The sequence below is a fragment of the Boleophthalmus pectinirostris genome, unplaced genomic scaffold (genome assembly GCF_026225935.1).
Source record: "Boleophthalmus pectinirostris isolate CB_2022bp ecotype Guang Dong unplaced genomic scaffold, ASM2622593v1 HiC_scaffold_13, whole genome shotgun sequence".
NCBI classification, from domain to species: Eukaryota; Metazoa; Chordata; class Actinopteri; order Gobiiformes; family Gobiidae; genus Boleophthalmus; species Boleophthalmus pectinirostris.
Genome location: NW_026571036.1, coordinates 24,150,475 through 24,174,879, shown reverse-complemented (window position 1 = coordinate 24,174,879; position 24,405 = coordinate 24,150,475). Strand labels below are relative to the sequence as shown.

Here is a 24,405-nt window from a genome sequence, read left to right as displayed (position 1 = left end):
GTAATTCCACTCATCCATTAGATCTAAACCAGGTCTAAAACCAGGACTAAACCAGAACTAAACCAGAACTAAACCGGATTTAAACCCGGACTAAACCAGGACTAAACCAGAACTAAACCAGATCTAAACCAGGACTCAGCCAGGACTAAACCAGGACTAAAAATAGGACTAAACCAGGTCTAAAACCAGGACTAAAACCAGAACTAAACCAGATCTAAACCAGGACTCAGCCAGGACTAAACCAGGACTAAAAATAGGACTAAACCAGGTCTAAAACCAGGTTTAAAACCAGGACTAAACCAGGACTAAAAATAGGAGTAAACCAGGACTAAACTAGGTCTAAACCAGGACTAAACCAGAACTAAAACCAGGACTAAACCAGGACTAAACTAGGTGTAAAACCAGGACTAAACCAGGACTAAAACCAGGACTAAAACCAGGACTAAAACCAGGACTAAAACCAGGACTAAACCAGGTCTAAAACCAGGTCTAAAACCAGGACTAAAAATAGGAGTAAACCAGGACTAAACTAGGTCTAATCCAGGACTAAACCAGAACTAAAACCAGGACTAAACCAGGACTAAACCAGGATTAAAACAGGACTAAATCATTCTGTGTGGACGTGTCTCCTCGTCTTCTATCAATAATATTTTTTAATTTGGTTCAGTAAAGTCTGGAATTTTCATTTTCTTTTATCAGACAAAACATCTTATGTTACGATATTCTCGTCTTTGCTTCTCTACAGCAAATCAAGTAATCCAAAGTATTCAGATTACGTTACTCACTTTAAGTAATTTAATGGATTATGTTACAAACTACATTTTGGGGTCTGTAATCTGTAGGGGATTATATTTTAAAAGTCACCTTCCAAACACTGTCCATGAGTAGGAATTAAGATAAATAAAGATGCTTTTTCTTAATTACAATTCTTCTGTACTTTTCCCACCTCTGCTGAAAGCTCCCAACAGTCAGTTTTACATCATACAGGACCTTTAAAAGTCTCCAGCTCTGTTAGTAACCCCTCCTCTGCATTAACATCACAAAACATCTGCCTCATAAACGCCTGGATAACTCCAAACTCATAACTTCTGACTTTGTGCGTACTCGTGTCCACCGGGAGCGTTCATTTTCTGTCTTTGTTGATAATATAATCAAAAGAGGATCCAGCGCAATACCTTTGGACATGAGAGGCTGCAGATTCACCGGCACCGGGCCAGTCAAAACAAGACGAGACAGAGCCGAGGCCCACGCTATCACCGAGGCGCTCTCCAATGGAAGAATGCATGACAAGACCGTGGACAATCTGCTGGATTTAGACGAACTTTATTGATCCACAGAGAAATGATTCAGACACAGGAGCTCACGCAGCACAATAAAATATAAAAACAAAGAAAAAAGGGCAATAATACACTGAAAATAAGCAGCAAAAAGAGCAAGAAACTGGAGTCAAATAAGAAATAAATCTATAAATGTAAATGTACAAGTCAAAATAAAATAATGAGTTGTACAGTTGTAGGGAGTATTATCTGTTCCATAAGGGTGAGTTGTTGTACAGTTGTAGTTGAGTGTTTGTTCATTGATCTGAAGGTTGGTAGTTTGAATCCTGCTCATGACATTAAAAAAAAAAAAAAAAAAAAAAAAAAAAAAAAAAACAGCACACAGAAAATGACCAGGGCCACAGATAAGAATGTAAATAAAAAGGACAGAGACATAATTTAAAATATGTCATTCAAATGTATTAAAAGACTAAAAATGGGACAAGTGAAAAGTTGAAATGATTTAAATGATTAAAGAGCCAGGCAAGTGGGTAAAATGATAAAATGGCCAAAATGAATAAACTCTACTAAAATAAGAATAAAACCTTGTAGCCCCTGGTGCAGAGGAACCAAGTCCTGAAACAGAAATAAATGTTAAAATTCAACCAAACAAGGACAAGCTGAGAGGAGGTAGTCCCACCCAGAACAAAACGGAAAGTGCTACCACAAAATCACAACAAAATAATTAAAAAACCCAAAGTGCAAACACAAAGGTACGAGCTAAACCCTCCCAAGTACGACCGGGGAACTTAAACTAAAGCTCAAAGCCCAGCTACGGCAACCATAAAAAACATGTTTATTTAAAGGTGGAGTACAGCTAAAATATGATATAACTTTTAACAAACAATATAAAACAAACAAAAAAAACAAAAAACCTACAAACACAACAAAACAAACAAAACAAAACAGTAGCAGACCAAATCCTACAATAAAAGGACAGGCAAGTGTTAAAAAAGGATTAAAACTATGTTAAAAATTTGATTTAAAAGCTACTTGCCCTTAAAAGTTCTAATAGTCGGGGGAAAAGGTCTACCACCAGTTTAACTTTAGCTCTAAAACAATAGTCAAGGACCCATTAAAACCACTTTAAAAGAGCTAAAATAACTAAAATAAAGGTTCAAATCTTACCTGACACGAGCAGAAGTCAGGACTGAGGCTTTGCTGCTTAGCCTATTTAAGCCCGACTTCTGCTGGCACAGGAAGTTGGTGTCAGGTAAATCTAAAAAGTAAGGCCCTGCCCACACTAGTGTGTATGCGAGTGTTTTTTGTTGTGGGTGCAGTGTTCGTCCACAATAATCCGGTTGAAAACAGCTCCAGAGACAGAACGAACTGGTACCTCCAACTCCCACGGATTCATCTGAGTACAGATCTGATCTGCACTGTGTGGACGCCTGAAAACACTGATACTCTGATGTAGTTCTGTGCATCATCTGCCACAGTGTGAACGTGTGTTCTTTGATGTAAAGTGATTTGAGTGCAGTATAAGACTGTGACCATTTACTATTTTACAGCATCTCGGGTCCTTGAAAGTTGGGAGGCCCCTCGTCCCTGTTGACAGTCCTGTGAGCTTTCTGGATCTCCTTAATCCAGTGTTTCTGTTTTTCCTTTTTTTTTTTTTCCTTTGACATAATATAACTGTGAAATGACTTGATACAGCCCATTAAAGCACATCATCAAACCACTATCAGCCTATTTTCAATATATCGATCAATTCAACTTTACCCCATTAGAAATCTGACGTTCATGTTCCAATGTGACATTAAGAGCCGACAGAAAGGCACATTGTGTAACTTCTAAACCTTTTCTCCACGGACATGTTATTGCTTTGTCTGAAATGTTTCACAGTATGGCATTAAACTTTTCTATTTTCATGGAGACCAATCCAGACCATGTTACAGCTCAGATCTGTGGAGAGGCGACCCCGCTCACAGTCACAATGTCTGTTTTTCTATGTATGATTGAGCTGTAAAACCACCTGTGATTTAACATCGAGCTGTTTAATGTAACACTGTGGGACATTTCCGACAGAGCAATGGCATCTCCATAGAAACATGCAGGTGACGGGCCTCTAAGCTAAAAGTTACACAGTGCACCTTTAAGTGGTGATAATAGTAAAGCAACTCTCAGGGAACACATCAGCCAGTGTTAGGTGACCCAGATGACATCACAGGAACAATTTTGAAAAGACAGACACAGGAAATTGAGTTTGGAATCAACAAAGCATAAAAAACAATACAATTATGGTGCTTCTTGGAGAATTTCACATACAAGACACCACGTAGATGTTTCTCCAGTTGATTTTGTGCTTTGTTTCATGCATGGAAATGTGTGGTTTACAAAGGCGGGCCAACTCAACTATATTCACAATGTTTATTTGCACCATTAAGCAGAGCACTGATGCCAGTGTACTGCCCGGATGATTAAACACTGTGAGATCTATAAAAGTCTTTTCTCTGCGATTTCTGATACTTGGGAACTCCTCTCAATGGAAAAACTGAGCTGGGTTCAAATGCGTCATATTTATCACAATCAGTAGAGGAACGTAACAAAGTAAAGTAGTAAAGTAGTGTACTTCATGAGAGAGAGAGAAATACTTTACTACTGTTCTTCTCAGTGTCCTTTGTGTCTCAGTCATAGGTCTCAGGTCAGTTTCACAGGACGACTGGTCAGGGAGATCAGCAGATCTGTGTCAGGACAGTCTGAAGAGAGGAAGAGCCAAAAGTGTCTCTCCTCTGTGTCCTGCAGCATCACATCGGCCTCCAGGGGGCGCCAGGTGAAGAGAACAGGAAAGGCCTCGTTCTCACTCCACTCTGATGTTTCCATTGGTGATAAAATTCCTTCAAAGTGTTTCTTCTGGAAGATCATCTGCCACATTTGCTGTCACATATGGTGTAAAAAGAGTAGTATCTCTAATGTCCATAGTTGTATTTTCCACTAATAGAGGAAAAACAAACTGCTCATTTCCCACAATCCAACAGTCCCTCACTCATGTCCTTTGAAGTGCACATGCTGCACTTCTTGGGTTAAGGTTCTAGGGTTAGGGTTCCCATATCCCAGGTATGATGTTAAAGACTGAGCTAAAAAAAACAAAAACTAACAAAACCTGCTCAATGTGTGAGACAGATAGCCCCAAAAGCCGCCAACCATTCCACTGTTGTTATTTGAAATCTCTATGTGTCTATAAAGGTGCATTGTGTAACTTTTCTGGTAGAGGGCCAGTCAAAAGCTTTTCTCCATGGAGTTATTCCTTTACCTGGAATGTTTCACAGTATGGCATTAAACCTTTCTATCTTCATGGAAACCAAACCAGACCAAGTTACAGGTCAGATCTGTGGAGAGGCGACCCCGCTCACAGTCACAATGTCTGTTTTTCAAGATATTTTAGAGCTCTAAATCCACCTGTAATAAATTACATGTTTTAGGACTGTTTAATGTCACACTGTGGAACATTCCAGACAAAGCAATAATCCAAAGAAACAAGTAGGTGACACACCCCCAACTGAAAAGTTACATAGTGCACCTTCAAGTACATATTTTAGGTATCTGTACTTTACTTACATTTTTAAGTGGTTACTTTTGAATTTTACTTCTCTACATTTGAGAGCATGTCTGTATCTGTATTTTCTCCGCTACCATTTTTAACTCGACTGAAAAGTATTTTTATCATAATTTGAGACCTACTTTTCAAACATTTGTAGTTTGAAAATAATTAAATAAATGAGAACAGCAAGGCAAAAATAAATAAAGAAATTGTTTCTGTTGAACAAAATTCAGCACAATTTTTTTCTCAAAATGAATACACTTGAAGTTCTCAAAATTTGCTCTAATCTGTAAATACATTTTTAAAAGAGTACTCTAATACTTTTACTAAAGTAGACTTTTAATGCGATACTTTTACTTGAGTATTTTTTCTCTGTTATCTGTACTTTTGCTTAAGTAAATCTGTACTTTTACGTAAGTAACAAAATGGAGTACTTCTTCCTCCACCACTGATTATAATGTTGTATTATTTTGTTGAATGCAGCGTTTCCTCTATTGTCCACAAGATGGCACTCAAGTCTGTAATATGTTCTACCATTTAAAGAAACCGAACGGCAGCCTAAGAATAAAATAAATACAGAAATACAATTACGTGGTAAATAAACACATAAATATAACAGAACAAAAAAGAAGGCTAAAGAAATTCAATTGAAAAAAAAAAACACTTAAGAGCATGTATCCGTATTTTCTACTCAATTCTACTACAATTTTTAACTCGACTGAATTTTTTTTTTTTATTATAGTTTGAGCAAATAAATAAATAAATAAATAAAAACAGCAAGGGAAAAATTATTAAATTAATTGTTCCTGTTGAATAAATCAGCACGAGTACTTTAATACTTTTACTAAAGTAGATTTTTTTTATGTGATACTTTAATTTTTTTCACCTTTTTCTGTACTTTTGCTTCAGTAAATCTTTACTTTTGCTTAAGTAACAAAATGGAGTACTACCACTGATTCGTTGTATTATTTTGTTGAATGCAGCGTTTCCTCTATTGTCCACGAGATGGCACTCAAGTCTGTAATATGTTCTACCATTTGAAGAAACCGAATGGCAGCCTAAGAATAAATTAAATACAATAAATACAAACAAACACATAAGTATAACTGAACAAAAAAGAAGGCTATGTAAAATTAATTGAAAAAAATAAATAAAACAAAAAAATCACACCTTCACAGGCCCCAGCGAGGATCGAACTCGCGACCCCTGGTTTACAAGACCAGTGCTCTAACCACTGAGCTATGGAGCCAGTGACGCTCTGTCAGTTTTACACGTCAATATTATATCTTACCACGTCAACACGAAAGGATTAATACTCGAGTAAAACATGAATCTAAAGTCTCGAGTATCGCATAAAAGTTTAGTGTCACAATAGCCACACCTGCGCATGCTCAGTTATTCGTGACGCTATTAATTGTATTTCGTTGCAAATGTCGCGCCGATGTGTGCTACTATTTCAATTACATTACCTGGAAAATATAGAAATACTTAAGCAAAAATCAAATGCATCAACTCAAAGTGAACGCGAAACGATTCTGGGTCAAACGTTGTAGTGTAGCGCCCTCTAGCTGCAGCAGTCGTCTGAGATCATTCAGGGACACTGTAAACTTTCCCCTGCCTCACCCTCTATTTGTCTTGAACTCTTCCTGCCTTCCTTGTCTGTTTCTCGTTTTTCTCATTCTTAGATAGCCGCTCTCCACGATGGCGGTGGTCACGGGTTTGTTGAGCTCGTTGACTCCGGTGCTTTACGCGCTTCTCTTTTTGCTTTTCGTCGCGTTCCTGAGTTACTGCGCATACATTAAATACATACACATGAAGTACGATCACATACCTGGACCACCGCGAAGCAGGTAAGTCACAAACTAAAGTAAGTGCTTAAAAAAAAAAAAAAAACAAACGGAGAAATGTCTAAAAATGTCGTGTTTGTTTATAGTTTCATCTTTGGGCATGCGAGCATTTTTTTGAAGTACATCAATTCCGACCGGCTTATTTTTGATAAAATGTTAGAATGGTACGTAAAAATACACAATACGTTTATTATACATATATATTATGATGATGACATGACATGACTGCAGGTCAGAGACGTACGGACCGGTGTACAGGATCAACTTTCTCCACAAAATTCTAATTGGTGTCACGTGTCCAGAAGCTACGAAGGTAAGAACGATATAATATAAAATACAGTGGTGGAAGAAGTACTCCATTTTGTAACTTTTTGGATGGGGGTCCGTCACCTGCTTGTTTCTATGCCTTACATTTCAGTTTAAGTGCAGGTGGTTTTATAGCTAAAAAATACCTAGAATTACAGACATTCTGACTGTGAGCGGGGTCGCCTCTCCACAGATCTGACCTGTAACTTGATCTGGTTTGGTCTCCATGAAGATAGAAGGGTTTAATGCCATACTGTGAAACATTCCAGACAAAGGAAAAACATCTACATTGAGAAAATAATTAGATGGATCCTCCACCAAAAAAGTTACAGAATGCATCTTTTGATAAAGTACAGTTATCCAAATATGTATACTTAATTAGAGTACTTTTACTTTGTAATGTTCCACCTCTGATAAAATGATGTAATCATTGTTAACTCAGTGTTGTGGTTTCAGGAAATCCTCATGTCATCAAAGTATCCCAAAGATAAAGGCTTTCACAAGAGAATTTTTCATCTGTTTGGAGTAAGGTAAAGACTCTGTCCATCTCAGGAGTAAGTAGGCAGTGTTTCTGTTGGAAGGTCCGCCACCTGGTTGTCTATAGAGATATTATTTCTTTGCCTGGAATGTCCCACAGTAGGGCATTAAAGTTATATTTATTAAAGGTCCCATATTACACATTGTGAACTTTGAGCCATGTTATAATGTTGTTACCTCATCTCAAAACATACTTGGACTTGTGTTTTATGTCACTTTATGTCATGTGTTTGTCTATATCTTCAAAGCTCTAAATGCTGTGTTCCACCTTGTGATGTCATGAAGTGGTTATTTTCATGTTAACAGCTCCTTTTTTATGTTTAGTTCAGCAGAAACTGGCAATACCAGGGCTGAAAATATCCAAATGACCTCCACAGATCTGACACAGATCTGACATGTTACCTTAACCCTAACCATAATGCCATACTGTGGAACATTACACTGAAATGTATCAAATCAAATTAATTTGTATAGCACATTTAAAACAACCAAAGCTTGCCAAAGTGCTGAACAACACTGAAACAAAGTGAAATAAAACATACAATAAGAAAATCAAGCATAATAATAATAATAATAATAATAATAATAATAATAATAATAAGCAAGATTTGAAAGTGTCTCTTCCTTACTCTGGGCCAATGCCAAGGAGAAAAGGTGCATTTTGAGAAAGGATTTAAAGTGCTGCAGGTCCTATCACATCTCAATGGACTCAAGCAGTTGATGGATCCTCTGCCAGGAAAGTTCCACAGTGCACCTTTAAATCTGACTTTTCTGTGTGCTTTGCTTGATGTTCAGGTTCTTGGGGGACGGTCTGGTCACAGCTGTAGATCACGACCTGTGGTACAAACACAGACGCATCATGGATCCGGCCTTCAGCAGCCTGTGAGCCACATGCACTTTTCTCTGCTTTAAATGAAATAAATACACTCAGAAATGTTCAACTATTCCATTATAACTACAGATACCTGAGAGGCCTGATGGGCACGTTCAATGAGAGGGCCGAGAAGCTGATGGAGCGTCTGTCTGAGGAGGCTGACAACAACAGAGAAGTGACCATGCTCCATATGGTCAACTGCGTCACCATGGACGTCATAGGAAAGGTAAAACTACACTGTCGTGCTGATTTAAAGGTGCATTATGTAACTTTTCTGGTGAAGGGTTTGTCAAACGCTTTTCTCCATGGAGATGTTATTGCTGTATCTGGAATGTTTCACAGTATGGCATAAAACCTTTCTATCTTCATGGAGACCAAACCAGACCAAGTTACAGGTCAGACCTGTTTCTAGGTATTTTTGAGCTGTAAAACCATCTGTAATTGAATAAATGCAGAGTAGAACTGTTTAATGCCACACTGTGGAACATTCCAGTCAAATCAATAACATCTCCATGGAAAAAAAAGCATTTGATGTATCCTTTACCAGGAAAGTTACACAATGCACCTTTAAGAGTGGGGTTGTGTAATTTGTCATTAAGACATCAGCTGCTTTTCTCCTTATATGTGATAGTGTCTCCATAGAGAGTTAACATATTGTACAAGTAAATGTTTTTGTTTGTTTGTTTGTTTGTTTCAGGTTGCGTTTGGAGTTGAACTGGACCTTCTCAACAAAGATTCTCCTTTCCCAGATGCCATTGAGACATGTTTAATGGGACTTGTAGTTTGTGCCAGAGACCTTCTGTATGAGGTATTCCAAGTTTTATTAAAGGACCTTTATTAGGCAAAAGTGACTCTTGTGAGATTGTAGACATGTTATAATGTTGTTCCCTCCTCACAAACACACCTGGAGTTGTGTTTTGTTACATTCACACATGTTTGAGTAACTCTTTATTATTAGTCTGCCTACATCTTTGAATGCATCTTAGAATGCTCTGTTCCACCTTCTGATGTCATGTAGTGGTAGTTCTCAAGTTAACAGAACCTTTTGCCTTTAGTTCAGTAGAGATTGGCAATGCCAGAAATCCCTGAAATGATCCACATGATTCTAGTGAAGGTGTATGGAGTTTAAAAACACAATGGAGGACTTACCACATGACATCACAAGGTGGAACAGCATGTTTTCACTGTGAGAGAAGAACTCAGCGTAAATGTGCAGGGTTTGTGTGTTAAACATGTGTGAATGAAACAACAACACAACTCCAGGTCTGTTTGTGATGAGGAAACTACATTAGTACATAGATCTAAATGAATTGCTTTGGGTCACAACAACTTTGGTGTGGACACGTAATAACAATTTGAAAATGTAATTGTTGTTTTTTTCAGTACAAGCCGTGGAACAGAGATTTCGTTCAAAAGGTGAGAACCGCCTGTCGCCTGCTGCGTTCAACTGGAGCTCAGTGGATCAATGAAAGAAGGATGGCCATGCAAAACGGAGAAAATGTGCCCAAAGACATTCTCACGCAGATCATCAAATCAGCCGGACAAGGTAGAGAGTCCCCTTCAAAACTCCAAAAACACCAACACACGCTGCACATTAAAGTGACAGGTTTTTATGGTTCTCAGATGTTTACTTGATTTGGTGGGATAATACCTGTTGTAAATATAAACTATAGTTTTACACAAATTTGGAAAGAAACATTGGAAATGATGTTGAAAATTACAGAAAGTAGAGAGTTCTATTTCAGAGAGCCCCACATTGATGACATGACACTGGGAGAATTCTGTCCAAAAGTTCACCACAATTTACACAAAAGAAGCAATTTTTTTAAACATTATTTCAACAAAATAAAGGTGCTTTCTTGTATTTTTATTTGTCAAAGAATAATCTTGTGTAGTTTTTTGTGTAGTGTGTGTGTTTTGCCCCAATGTACTACATAGTTGCTAAGTAACAGTTATGGAATTTCCTAATATTATGTCAATGATTGGTTGATTTCCAAACAGGAAGTAGCATTTTAAACTTAAGAAAATGGCAAACTTGGACCTTCTTTGTGTTTTAGTAAAATTAATAGCCCGTCCTGTCGCAGGCACTCACATTTTTACTTTATTTGGTGGGATAACACCTTTATTCATCAAATAATAATTTGTACATTTGAGGACTTTTGGCTCTAGTGTGATGACATGATTCCCAACCAGGACATGATATTTTGGTGAAATGAGTAGTTTAACCTGTCAAAGGTACTGTAAAGATGTTTTTGTTTTTGTTTTTTACAGAGGAACACATGACCAAAGAGGATGAAGAGATCATGTTGGACAACTTTGTGACTTTCTTCATTGCAGGTGAGAAAAAGTGTGTGGGGAACTTCAAACTTAAGGTGCATTGTGTATCTTTTCTGGTGGAAGGTCCGTCAGCTGTTTGTTTCTATGGAGATGTCATTGCTCTGCCTGGAATGTTCCACAGTGTGACATTAAACAGCTCTGCCTTACATTTATTCAATTACAGGTGGTTTTAGAACTCAAAAATATGTCTAAAAACAGACATTGAGACTGTGAGTGGTTTCGCCTCTCCACAGATCTGACGTGTAACTTGGTCTGGTTTGGTCTCCATGTAGATAGAAAGGTTCCAGAAATAACATCTCCATGGAGACAATATTTGAAGGACCTTTAAAGGTGCATTGCACAGCCTTTCTGATGGAGGGTCCCTCACCTGCTTGTCTTCATGGAGATGTTATTGCTTTGTTTAGAATGTTCCACGGTGAAGATTAAACCATTAAATCAGTGGCAAATGTGCAGAAAGCCCTTTCTGTTTATGGATATCCAAAATGGGTTTTCAATAAAACACAGAGAGTTAAAAAAAAACAAAAAAAAACAGGACAAGAGAGGTCAGGCCCAGAGGTGTGCAAGCTCCATTATGGCTTTGAATGATTCTGCTAATATGACCCCACACTCAGTGCAGTTCAATAAGCCTAACTAACAAACAAAACAAGTAACAAGTATTTGTGTTAGTTTAAGAGTAGTTTCAGTGTAGTTAGCTCCTCCTCCAGCAGATATAAGGAAGTGTCCACCAGTGTCTGACCACAACTGAAGAAGCAGCTTGGATGAGCTGAGAAACGTATTTGACCAAATAAAATTTTGTCCAGCTGACAAATTGAATTTCTCCTTGTGCCATGGATTCTACCTGGACAACTGACAGATTTTACTCATTCAATAAGTCTTAAGGGAGACAACTATAGATTACAGGTCAGATCTGTGGAGAGAACGAGCCTTATTATATTTTTAAGTAACAGAAACACCAGTAATGAATAAATGCTACCACGGAACATTCCAGAAAAGCAATACCATCTCCATGGAGACAAGCAGGAGATGGACCCTCCACCAGAAAAGTTGCACAATGCACATTTAATAAAACATAATCTCAGAAAGGCAGTAGAATTCAGATAAACAGCTAAACCAATGATCTGTTTATATTTCTTATTTGTATTTTGTAGGTCAGGAGACTACGGCCAATCAACTTGCATTTTGCATCATGGAACTGGGCAGACATCCAGAAATACTGGAGAAGTAAGAGACAAGTTTGAAATACGTAACAAAACTGATTTATTTCATTGATTTACTTAAAATTACAATTAATGAATTAATTTATTTTAGTTTGTTTTAATTTAGGTATTTATACATCTTTATGATGTTTTTGTAATTTATTTTTCTTTATTCTATTTGTTTCTCTCTTTTTTTTAGCTATTTATTTGTTTAGTCATTTATTTATATTTTAGCTATTTATAATTTTTTTTTTTCAGTGATTATTATTTTTTTTTTTAGCTAATTATTTATTTTATTTTTTATTTGGCTATTTGTTTTTTCATTGATTTAGCTATTTATATTTTATTTTTATTATTATTTTTTTTTTATTTGGCTATTTATGTATTTATTTATTATTATTATAAATTTTTTTTTTGCAATTTCTTTATTTTTTTAATTCATTAATTTCAGGGTGAAACAAGAAGTCGACAATGTTATTGGAGAGAAGCTGGACATAAGCTATGACGACCTGGGAAACCTGACATATCTGTCCCAAGTGAGTCCTTCCTCCAGCCGTTAGAGAAGTATGAAAGTAAAAAAAACATATGAATAAACAGAGAAAGGTGCAGGAATTAGAATAATATTAAAGAATTAGAATATTCAAGGGCTCATATGACCCTGTTTCTATGTTCTAATGTTGTTTCTTCATCACAAACACACCTGGAGTTGTGTTTTGTTTCATTCACATGTTTAACACACAAACCTGCACATTTAGGTTCTTCTCTCAAACAGAAAACACTCCATTCCACCTTGTGATGTTGTATGGTTATACAGGAAGTGCTCCACTGTGTTTATAAACTCCGTACATTTTTACTAGAATCATTTGGATCATTTCGGTCCTGGAATTGCCACTCTCTACTGAACTAAAGCTAAAAAGTAGCAGTTCACTTGAAAACGACCACTTTGTGACATCACAAGGTGGAACAGAGCATTTAGAGCTTGGGAGATGTAGACAGAGTAGTAATAAAGAGTTACTCAGACATGTGTGAATGAAATAAAACACAACTCCAGGTGTGTTTTTGAGGAGGTAACAGCATTCGAAGATGGCTTAAAGCTCACAGGAGTGCGTTTTGTGTAATAAAGGAACTTTAATGTAACAGTGGAGTGATGTTTTACTAAAGGTGCTGAAGGAGACTCTGAGACTCTATGCGACAGCTCCAGGAACTAACCGGGAACTTGATGAGGACATGGAGATCAGTGGGATCCATATACCTGGAGGAGTCAGTGCTATGGTAAAAACTACTGTATATCCTGTATGGATTATTTACAGTGACCTACTGTAAACAATAGATTCCTTGTATTGATGGTTAAGGATTTATAAGGGACAACATCAGAAAGGAGAAGTTAGTGAGGAGTATTTTATTTTTTTTGTATTTATCTGTAAAAGTGCAGCTCAATTTTATGATTCACAAGTTGAATCTGTTTTTATATATATACATTGTTTTCTAGTACATTTGGGTCAGATACACAGAAATACAAAATAGCAATACATAATAGTTGAGAGCTTTTGTCATGCCCCCTTTATAGTCGACTAATCGATCAGCAGTTGACTACAGCCCTAAAAAAGTTTTAGCAAATCAATGAAAATGTATAAACGTTTAAAAAGCTGCAGGAGTGATGTTGATAACTATGGATGAATGGCTCTTGCTGGTTTCAGATGACATCACACCATTCTACAGGTCAGTATTATTTAATACAAAATTGTTCATTTTTCTTGTAATACAGCACGCTCCTGGGTCTAGTCAATAATAGAAATGATCAGGTTCCATATTTAATTAATTGAATTTACGTTTCTGATATTTCGTAGCAAAGTACAGTGTGATCAATAGGAAAACCAGGCTCCTGCCCCCTGTCTGGGAGTTTGACATCATCACATTCTAGAATCTGAAAACCAGAAAACCAAAAAAGAAGCTTAAACATAATATTTGGACCTGTGGTTTATGGAGGCATGTGATGGGAAAACAGTTAAGACTTAGCAGTAGGGAGGCGAGCTATAGTGGGCTATCCATGCTTCTACAAAAGTCTTAAAGCAATGTTCAATTCAAATATGATCGTTTGAAAGTGATATAAAGATATGTTTATTGACAAGAGCTTTTATGTGTTTAGTTCAGCTCATACGTAAGCAGCCGAATGGAGAAGTTCTTCAAAGACCCTCTGAAGTTTGACCCGGACAGATTTCACCCAGATGCTCCCAAGTAAGTCACAAACTACAACTAACTACACAGCTTTATCTCTACAAGCATTGCCTTTGACATATGAGCGTGAAAATGTACTGAGATAGAATCAATTAAGAGTCAAATCTTGGTGGTGATTTGGGTCAACACATAGACTGTTTATTTAAATGGACATAGATAACCGAATGCACAAGCCGCCGTGTTCTAAGTAGAAAGTTCACATGCGACGCTTCCGGCTCCTTCTGACCCTGGCTCCCATTGACTTGCTTCGGAATATGGTATCTCCTTTCTAAAATGTTCATACGAACCCACTCTACATGATCGTGGTGTTTTTATTTTGCAATTTTATTTGTTAAAAAAAAAAAAATCCTAATATGGAGTTTGGCTTGTCACACTCCTTTAGTCCACCTCTGTACACAGTCTATGAGTCAGTATCATCAGGTATATTCACTGATGGCGCCACAGCAGCAGAGGTTAAAGGTTGCTGAATTGCACAGATACAGGAGGTATTTTAAAAGTGCTCATGGATTTCTTTTCATCTAAATTATAAGTTGGGATCCGTATATTATTTTTATCTGCCATTTTCACACTCTTTAATAAGTGGACTGGCATATCCAAATGGATTTTGGCTTATTCTGTTTTGCAGTAACCTTAAAGCATGATCACAAAACCTATCAAAGCGCCACCCCTTTCCCAACACAGTGCATTTCTCCAATATTACAAAGTCTAACCCTCCCTTACGTCAGTGCACATGTTACAACTCAACAAGCAGAGCTTATGCTTTATCTGTACACTCACCGTCGATCCAGAGATAAATACATGCACAATCATTGTTTACTTTCCCTTTCCAGGCCTTATTACTGTTACTACCCGTTTGCACTCGGCCCTCGAGCGTGTCTGGGCAAAAACTTCGCTCAGGTAAATCCTTCACTTCCTGTTGACTTTTGTGCATCATGGAATAATGATAGTAATGATAATGGTAATATAATAAAGTGTGTGTGGGTGTGGATTACAGATGGAGGCAAAGGTGGTGATGGCCAAACTGCTCCAGAGGTTTGATTTCACCCTTGTCCCAGGACAGAGTTTTGCCATAAAGGACGTAGGAACCCTCAGACCAAAGAGTGGAGTCATCTGCACCATCAAACACAGACACCAGCAATGAACTCACACAAACACTGAATAAATGCGGGACTAAATGTGGACTGGACCAGAACTAAACCAGGACTAAAACAGGACCAAACCAAGTCTCCATCTAGCCTCATCTCCACACTACAAAAACTAAAATGTTAAAGTTAATATGACGTGAATCAAGAACATTTTTTGTGTTGATTTGAGTAAATTTCACAAATAAAATTGCTTACCAGTGGAATAAGTCTTTTTGTAGATGAAATGGGAAAATACACCTACTACCAGGAGATAAGAACAATGACAACTCTTTGTACTTAAAATAAGAAACTAAATCTTGTTGTTGAAATTAAAGGTGCATTGTGCAACTTTTCCGGTGGAGGGTCTGTCACCTGCTTGTCTCCATGGCAATGTTGTGTTGCCTGGAATGCTCCATGGTATGACATCAAACACATCTATCTAGTATTTATTCATTACTGGAGTTACAACTGTATTACACAAAAATACAATCATTCTCTCTCTGAATAAGGGCGCCTCTCCACAGATCTGACCTGTAATGTAGCCTATCTATAGTTGTCACCCTTGAGATAGATAGATAGAAGTTGCTCATGGCACCTTTAAGAAATAGAAAACTTATTCCATTGGTAGATCATTTTATTTTTCAAGTGAAATTTACTTAAAATCTTCTTCATTCAAGTAATTTGATCTTAATCACATTTGACTTTTTGCAGTGCAGCCAGGAGTGAGCAAGGACAGAAAAAAAGGCTCTAAAATGGAAAGGACAATAATAGATGTTTGCACTAAACCAGCACTAAAATATGCTGCAGTTAAAGGATTAGAATATATAATATAATGTAGTATAATGTTCTCTATGGGCTCATGTTGTGTGTAAGACACACAGATTTGATGTGTGGTATTTGACCTACTGTCATTTTTGTAACTGCTTTACTTATAAATAAAGTTGATTATAGATTATATGGTGCAATATTTCCTTAAATGTGTCCTATATGACACCAAATGGACTCCTGGGAGCTTTTAGCCATGTCCTAATGTTGTTACCTCCTCAAAAAGAATAAGAAGAATGCACCAATTTTCTACAGGGCTTTTCTGGACACTCAAAGACACTTTACAGAGCATTATTCCTTCACACCACACACTACTTTCATACTGGTGAACCCTTGTGGCTCAGTGGTCTCCCATCCAAGTACTAACTAACTTCTGAGATCTATCAGGGTCAGGCTTTGACAAGCCAGTGCAGACACAAAAAACAGACCTGGAGTTGTGTTTTGTTCACATATGTTTGAGTAACCTTTTATTAGTCTGTCTACAGCTCCAAAACTCAAAATGTTAGTTTTCAAGTGAACAGCTCCTTTTACTTTTTGTTCAGTAGTGATGGGCAGTTCCAGGGCTGAAGTTATCCAAATGATTCTAGAGAGTGTGTGGAGTTTAAAAACACAATGGAGCACTATACCGAGGTACAACATGACATCTCAAACAGAATGTGTGTGTTTCTGTTTGAGAGAAGAACTCAGCCTAAATGTGCAGGTTTGTGTGTTAAACATGTGAATGAAACAAAACACCTGCAGGTCTGTTTGTGATGAGGAAACAACATTAGAACATAGATCAGAAAATAGTGTGATGGGCCCTTTAATCACGAGCTGATCAACCTATTTTATGAGGCTACACAAAGTTCATTGTGTGGTTCATAAAAGGTCAGTGATGATAAAGATGTCTGATTCAAAAGAATGAAAGTTGAACCACACACCTCACGTCTCAAACAAGCACTTTGAAATGGTTAAAGGTCCATCTTACGTTATTTTATGATCTCTGTTCTAATGTCGTTTCCTCATCACAAACAGACCTGGAGTTGTCTTTTGTTTCATTCACACATTTTTAACACATAAACTCTGCAGGAGCTGAGGAGCCAGTCTACAGTCTACTGTCTACAGTAAGCAGACAGAGACAAAAGAACTGGCCCTCCAAAAATTCCCATCACTAGTCAGGCGTCCACCACTACTGCACATGCGCACGACCGCCAAACGTCTATTTGAGCTCCCGAGGCAGAAGTGCACTAAGAAGTAGCCTAACATTTTAAAAGTGTATTGGTTTTATTGTACGTTTGGCCAGTTTGCGTCAGAATACCTACATTAGATGATTGAATTGTTTGGATTTAATATTTGTTTTTATCGTTATCATTTTCAGCGGAATAGAACAAATCAAAATGAACTATGCAGATTCAGATAAATGAGTTGAAATTTGACATAGCTAAGGTATAAAGTTTGATCCTCATGTGCAAACAGAATCAAACCCGCGTTTCTAATCCAGAGAAATATGTGTCAAACTGTGGAGGTCAGGGTCAGGGTTTATCTTTATTGCATCTATACAACTGTAATGGAAAAATGTAAGGAGCTCATTTCGACGGGGCAGGCCATTTCGACGACACCAGCACAATGCAGGCTAAAGTGTAATTTTCTTTTCCAACATGGCATTCGTAAGCACACTGTGCGTGTTTTTCTTTGTGTTTCTCAGATATTGTCTTTACATCAAATACCAGCATCTCAAATATGACCAAAAAAATAGCACACGTAAGTTTCTTTGGGGTCAGCTCTATGTTCCCTTAATTTTAAGATTTTTTCTCAAAATGAAACTTTAAGTCAGGCCACTTTTATTTCTGTACCACATTTAAAGGGATGATTCAGGGTCATTTCAACCTCGGGCGCTGTAGTGGACCAAACTGAAAGGCAAAGACAAGGTATAAAAAGAAGTTTAAATTTAATAAAGTCAAAAATGATATAATTTAACAAAGGCTCAAATTAGGCAAATTATTAACCAAAAAGCCGGGCCCAACTGGGGTAACTTAAACTGAACAAAACAAAACAAACCCAACCAGACAAAGGAACAGAGGTGTTTAAATACTTGAGGACCAACTAAAGCTAAACACAAGTGGGAGGAGTTACACTAATTAATTAACTAAACCAATAACTTAATCAAAGTAACAAAAAGGCAAATAATTATAATACAGAAAATAATAAGTGATAATAAAGTGACCTTAAAGCAAACTTTACAAACTAACTTAATAAAACTAACTAAACAGTGCTCCCTCCCCCCTTGTTGAGTCATGGTGGTCTCTTCCAAGGGTCCTCAGTCTGGTGCTCAGACATATATTAACTAAAATGTGTGCACTCAAATTAGAATATAAGTCAAAATAAAGGGAATTAAATTATGTGTAATGTAATTAACTTGATGGAAATGAAATGAAATGAAATAGCTGGCAGAGGGATCCACTACATGCACCATGACCTCTGCGTGACCTCTGTAGTCATCTGCTGCTGGACAATAGTCAGGTATAATTGATGACCAAATTGAGAGAAATGGGGATAAATTCTGATGCATATTTCATCAGGGCCTAATTTTGGGAGAAAAAAAAAACAACTTAGAAATGAGGGAACAAAGGGCTGAGGGAACACACACACACACACACACACACACTCCCAGTTTGTGTAATACTCATAACTTGCATGTTTTGTTTGTTTAAATGCAGTTTTCTCTTGGGCCATTCTCCAATTTTGGTGGAGACAATGAAAAAGGATGAAGTCATTCATGACAAGTTTATATAATGGTGAGAAAAATGCAACAGTAAAAGTGAGTTTTAACATTTCAACCTTGTGATCTCGTGAAGTGGCAGCTTTCATCTTAACAACTGTATTTTACCAGTGGTAAAAGGCCTGCAAGTCCTTCCCTGCTGGCCTAAAAAGATATGTGCATCACAGTCTGATGTTAATTATATTATTATTAAATAATTCTGCCTGCTTTCTTTCAGAGCTTTTCCAATGCTTGTGCTGCTTCCACACATGTATTTTAATTTTAAAGCATTTGACCAATCATTTCAGCCGTCATTTGTTGGCAGGCAGAGTCAAAATCAAAGAAGTCTAAGGGCCTTCACAATCTGTTTTGCAGGCCCTCGAACACAAAAGAAATGTCCATGAAACTGTTCAACCAGTCAGATTTTGAGTTGGTGTGAGCAGGGCCTTTAGCAGGTGTATGACAACGTCACCAGACAGAGAGATCAGAGCACGAACCAGCCAAAGCACCAAACTGCATCTGTAGCAGTTACGCCAATCCAAATTACACCAGTGGTGTAATAGGGATTTTTTAAGTGGGAGTACGTGATTCCTGACTGAACCAGGAGGACTAAACCAGGACTACACCAGGTCTAAACCACATCTTGGACTTGAGAGAGAGAGAGAGAAAGAAAGAGAGAGAGAGAGAGAGAGAGAGAGAGAGAGAGAGAGAGAGAGAGAGAACCCTGAGCCCGTGGAGCAGGGTGTCCACAAAGCTCAATCTGGTGACGGCTGCGCAGGAACACCTCCAGGCCCGTCCCAACACTCTGGTTCAGTCCTGGTTTAGTCCTGTTTTAGTTCTGGTTCAGTCCTGGTTCAGGTCACTCAGTAGTGCAGTGTCATGAGCCTATGCAGGTTGTTTTCACCAGTGCCAGAAGCTCTGGTTTGACATTTAAGTTGTAGCTATTTGATATTTGTTATTTTTTATATCTATATAATTATTTTATTATATATTAGTGAGTGGATGTCGCATGCTCGTGTACCACGCTCACTACACCCCTTATCTATCTGCAATGCAATGGCTCTTGACTGTATTTCTGTATACAGTAATAAGATGGATTTTATATCCATAAATAGTTATTGAGGAGTGGATTGTTTCAGACGGAGCACTGCTGAAAGTCTAGCTGTGAAATGCACACTCCACCACTGACTTTTATCTTTAGTTGAAAACACAGTGGAGCACTTCCTGCATTGCCACATGACATCACAAGTTGGAATAGTGTTTGAGAGACAGACTCAACCAAAATCTGCAGGGTTTGTGTGTTAAACATGTGTGAATGAAACAAAACACACCTCCAGGTCTGTTTGTGATCAGGAAACTACAATATAACAGATGAGAAAAGAACGTAATATTGGCCCTTTAACAAATGAAAATACTACACTCTCTTTGTATGTTATTAGTTGTAGTAGGTTTGGGGTGTGTTTCAACATTTACCCTGTAATTGTATTACTAATATTGTGTAACCATGTCCCCCTCAGCCCTCTGCACTCTCCTCTAGTATTGGTTCACTTATTGCCATAGTAACATGTTATGTAAAGTAAATAAATTCCTGTTTTAGGTCAGAGATATATGGACCACTGTACAGGATCAATATACTACATTATCTGAGGTAAGCCTCATTCAACCTCTTCACAGTGGTGAATGAAGTACTCAATTTTGTTACTTAAGTAAGAGTACAGATACCAAACTAAAACAAAAAAGTCTCCAGTATGAAGAATCACATGGAAAAATCTACTTAAGTAAAACTATGAGTACAAATACATGTTTAAAAATGGTAAATAAATAAGTAATATAAATAAATAAATACATTAATTAATTAATAATAAGTAAAAAGTAAAAGTATTTTTTGTATTTTTGTTATGCAGTTTTTGCAGTTTAGTCTGCCTACATCCCCAAGCTCAAAATGCTCTGTTTCACCTTGTGATGTCATGACACAGTAGTTTTCAAGTTAACTACTACGTTTTACTTTTAGTTCAGTGGAGATTGTCAATTCCAGGGCTGAAATCATCCAAATTATTCTACTGAAAGTCTGTGGGATTAACCCTCACGCTCTCCTTGGGGTCACATTGACCCGAAGAAATTTTTTTCCCTTCCTGCTCTCTTGGGGCAAGTCAATCAGACCCAAAAATTTATTTTCTCGCCTGGTGAGAATTTATTTGAAAATAAATTTTTGGGTCTGATTGACCCGCCCCAAGAGAGCAGGAAGGGAAAAAAAAATTCTTCGGGTTAATGTGATCCAGAGGAAAGCGTGAGTTAAAAAAAAAAATTACAAAATGACATCACACAGTGGAACAGAGTGTTTTCTGTTTGAGAGAATAACATAGCTTAAATGTTCAGGGTTTATGTTAAATATGTGACTGAAACAAAACACAACTCCAGGTGTGTTTAATGAGGAAAACATTTTAACACAGACTTATCATACTAAATAAAGATATTCATTTGAGCTGTAGTTTGGTCATGAAAATATAAAAAATACTGACAATCTGAGTCCAGTCTTAGTTTCTTGGTTGATACAATTCTAATTCATATCCTTTTACTTTTCTCTGACATCATTTCAGGAGATTCTCATGTCCTCAAAATACCCCAAAGATAAATTCCTCTACAAGCGTCTCTTCAACCTTTTCGGTCAAAGGTAAAAGTCTAAACACACAGTCATTTTTTAATCTGTATTTTCTTTATTTTGCTTCATATCTTTTCTATTTTTGTTTAGGTTTTTGGGGAATGGTCTGGTGACAGCGCGAGACCACGAGCAGTGGCACAAACAGAGACGCATCATGGACCCCGCCTTCAGCAGCCTGTGAGCCACAACTGCACATACTTGTATTTATTACAATGATTACTTATTATTTATAATATAATTTATTATTTTTATATTATGAGGAACATGGGGTGACACCATAGACTGTATATAGAAGTGGACTGAGGGAGTGTGACGTCACCCATATCATTGGATCCAGTCAAATGAAGCTCAAGAGATGAGCAGTTATAAGCGTTATTGGAGCAGAGTTTCATATAAGGGATAGGAATTTATTTAAAGGCAAAATGGCGACATCTTAAGAGTAAAATGATGAGGCTCACTGCAGCAGTTACAGAGAGACGGTTAACTATTTTTCAGTGTAACTAGTCAATTGGAGCCAGAGTGGATGGAGCTGGAAGTGCCCCCACGCTCATTTCCTATTTCAAATGGTGAGCGGGTTAACTATGTACCTTTATACATTCTCTGGGTGATAGTACTTCAGTTGGTACAGGTTTTGTTCACTGATCTTAAGGTGGGTGGTTCCCGCTCTCGACATAAACATCATTGGTAGAGCCGTCAGATCTATAGATAAATGCAGTTTTTGTGTCCTTAGGCAAGACACTTACCCCACCTCACCCCAGTGCCTGTGTACATTGTTTTATAAATGTGTGTGTGAATGAGTGAGTGGTTTCTTGATGTAAAACACTTTGAGCCTTGAAGGTGGAAAACACTGTTTAAAAATTTGACCATTTACCCATTGACAGGGTGTCCTAAAAAATTTGACATCATTTCACAGGCCAGTAATTTTGGCAGTTCTTGTTGAAATAACCTAGCGTTTTCATAGAATGTATAGAAAACAATTAAGATTTTATATTTAACGTTTTTTGTTATTTTTGTTCAGGTTGAGACATGTCATTCATTCCCAAAGAGAAGTCATTTTGCGTCTTGGAATCTGCTCGCACACATATGTAATCCTTTAGTCTTGCATAAGCAGCCTTCATCTTTACATTTTTGGTACCAAGTCCAAATTTGTTTGCCAGTTGGTGACGTTTTTCCAAATGTTGCATTGAAGGCTGCACAGTCTTGGGTGTGTGCGAGCAGATTCCAAGACGCAAAATAACTTCTCTTTAGGAGTGAACGGCATGGCCCAACCTAAAACAGAACAAAAATAAAACCCATCCATCCATCCATTTTCGTCCGCTTATCCGGGGCCGGGTCGCGGGGGCAGCAGCCTAAGCAGGGACTCCCAGACTTCCCTCACCCCAGACACGTCCTCCAGCTCCTCCACTGGAACCCCGAGGCGTTCCTAGACCAGCCGAGAGACATAGTCCCTCCAGTGTGTCCTGGGTCTTCCCCGGGGTCTCCTCCCACCCTATATGATGAGTTCCACACAGAGGCCAATTACGTCGCCCGGATTGGCGTCACCAGGGCCCCACCCTGGAGCCAGGCCTGGGGTGGGTGCTCGCCAGCAAGCGCCTGGTGGCTGGGCCTCCCCCCAGAAGTGGAGCCCGAAGGAGCGACGTGGGGCCGCCCTCACGTGGGCCCACCACCCGCGGGAGGATCCATATGGGGCCGGTGCAGAGAGATCTGGGCAGCAGTCGACGGCGGGGGCCTCGGCGACCGGATCTCCGGACATGGAGACTAGCAAAAATTAAACATTAAATATAAAATCTTGATCTGTTTCTATACATTCTGTGAAAATTTTAGGTTATTTCAACAAGAATTGCCAAAATGATTTGCCTGCGAAATGTCAAATATTTTGGGACAGTCTGTATAATGTGGTAGACTTCATAATTGAAATAATAAATGATCCTCAGTATTGTCCTGTTTGAATGCAGATATCTGCCCTTTAATGAGAGAGCAGACAAACTGATGGAGAAGCTTTCTGAAGAGGCTGAGAACAAAACTGTGGCCAACATGCTCCATCTGGTCAACTGCGTCGCACTGGACATTATCACCAAGGTAAAATGTATAAGATGGAGGTGAGGTGTTATGGTCTCTGGATGTATGTATGTTCATTCTCTGTTCATCCTCCATAATCAAACAGATCTTGTCAAAGCCTGATCTCGTCAGAAGCTCAGAGGTCGGGCCTGGTCAGTACTTGGAAGGGAGACACTGGGAAAATCAGGAGCCACAGGGGGGCGCCAGTCACATAAACAGTCATTGTGTCTTTAGGCAAGACACTTCACCCACATTGCCGAGTATGAAAGTAGTGTGTGTGTGAGTGATGGTGGTCGGAGGGGCTGATGGCGCCAAATGGCAGCCTCGCTTCCATCAGTCTGCCCCAGGGCAGCTGTGGTTACAACAGTAGTTTATCACTACTGAGTGTGGAGTGAATGAATAATGCTCTGTAAAGCGTCTCTGAGTGTCCAGAAAAGCGCTGTATAAATTTTATGCATTATCATTATTATGATTATTAGACAGACACACAGTGGATTTTTACTTATTTTTTTTATATACCTTATTGATTGTTTTGTGATAAAATGTGACTAAAAAGTGATAAATGAAAATGTCAAAAATGAAATCACTCTTGTTGATCAAAATATAATAAAAATCTTTAACCAAAATTAAAGTTTATTGCAAAAATGCATTGTTTCTAATTGGAGTCATTTTTGACCCCCTCATTGGAAGAGTGTAGGTGTTGGTAGGTCAGGCATCCAAGGGCTAAAACACATTTTTCTGATATTTAAAATTTTTCTGAAATTAACATTTCAATGAAAACTTCTGAATACTAATTTTAATAATTATTCTGCT

At 38.0% G+C, this 24,405-nt stretch overlaps 2 protein-coding genes and 1 non-coding gene across 4 annotated transcripts; 2 read left to right on the top strand and 1 right to left on the bottom strand.

Moving 5' to 3' along the window:
* Nucleotides 1-6,033: 6,033 nt before the first annotated feature.
* On the bottom strand, nt 6,034-6,106 carry trnat-ugu (transfer RNA threonine (anticodon UGU)). The gene has a single exon. It is a non-coding gene; the product is annotated as a tRNA-Thr (tRNA).
* Nucleotides 6,107-6,455: 349 nt separating this feature from the next.
* On the top strand, nt 6,456-16,268 carry LOC110173912 (cholesterol 24-hydroxylase-like). The gene is made up of 15 exons (XM_020939932.2): nt 6,456-6,707; nt 6,791-6,868; nt 6,936-7,017; nt 7,467-7,540; nt 8,343-8,429; nt 8,509-8,647; nt 9,119-9,229; nt 9,805-9,967; nt 10,693-10,758; nt 11,907-11,979; nt 12,406-12,490; nt 13,116-13,226; nt 14,101-14,189; nt 15,020-15,086; nt 15,184-16,268. Exons 1-15 carry the CDS (start codon nt 6,559-6,561, stop codon nt 15,328-15,330), a joined length of 1,521 nt encoding a protein of 506 aa, XP_020795591.1. The 5' UTR covers nt 6,456-6,558; the 3' UTR covers nt 15,331-16,268.
* A 664-nt stretch (nt 16,269-16,932) lies between these two features.
* On the top strand, nt 16,933-24,054 carry LOC129407694 (cholesterol 24-hydroxylase-like). Of its 2 annotated transcripts, XM_055149568.1 has the most exons (7): nt 16,933-17,878; nt 18,835-18,912; nt 20,473-20,523; nt 21,473-21,546; nt 21,625-21,711; nt 23,490-23,613; nt 23,699-24,054. In XM_055149568.1, the coding sequence occupies exons 2-7, from the start codon at nt 18,910-18,912 to the stop codon at nt 23,873-23,875; spliced, it is 516 nt and encodes a 171-aa protein (XP_055005543.1). In that variant the 5' UTR covers nt 16,933-17,878; nt 18,835-18,909; the 3' UTR covers nt 23,876-24,054. The 2 variants fall into 2 exon arrangements, with proteins under 2 accessions (XP_055005543.1, XP_055005544.1); XM_055149569.1 differs by lacking the exon at nt 20,473-20,523.
* The last annotated feature ends 351 nt before the right edge of the window (nt 24,055-24,405 follow it).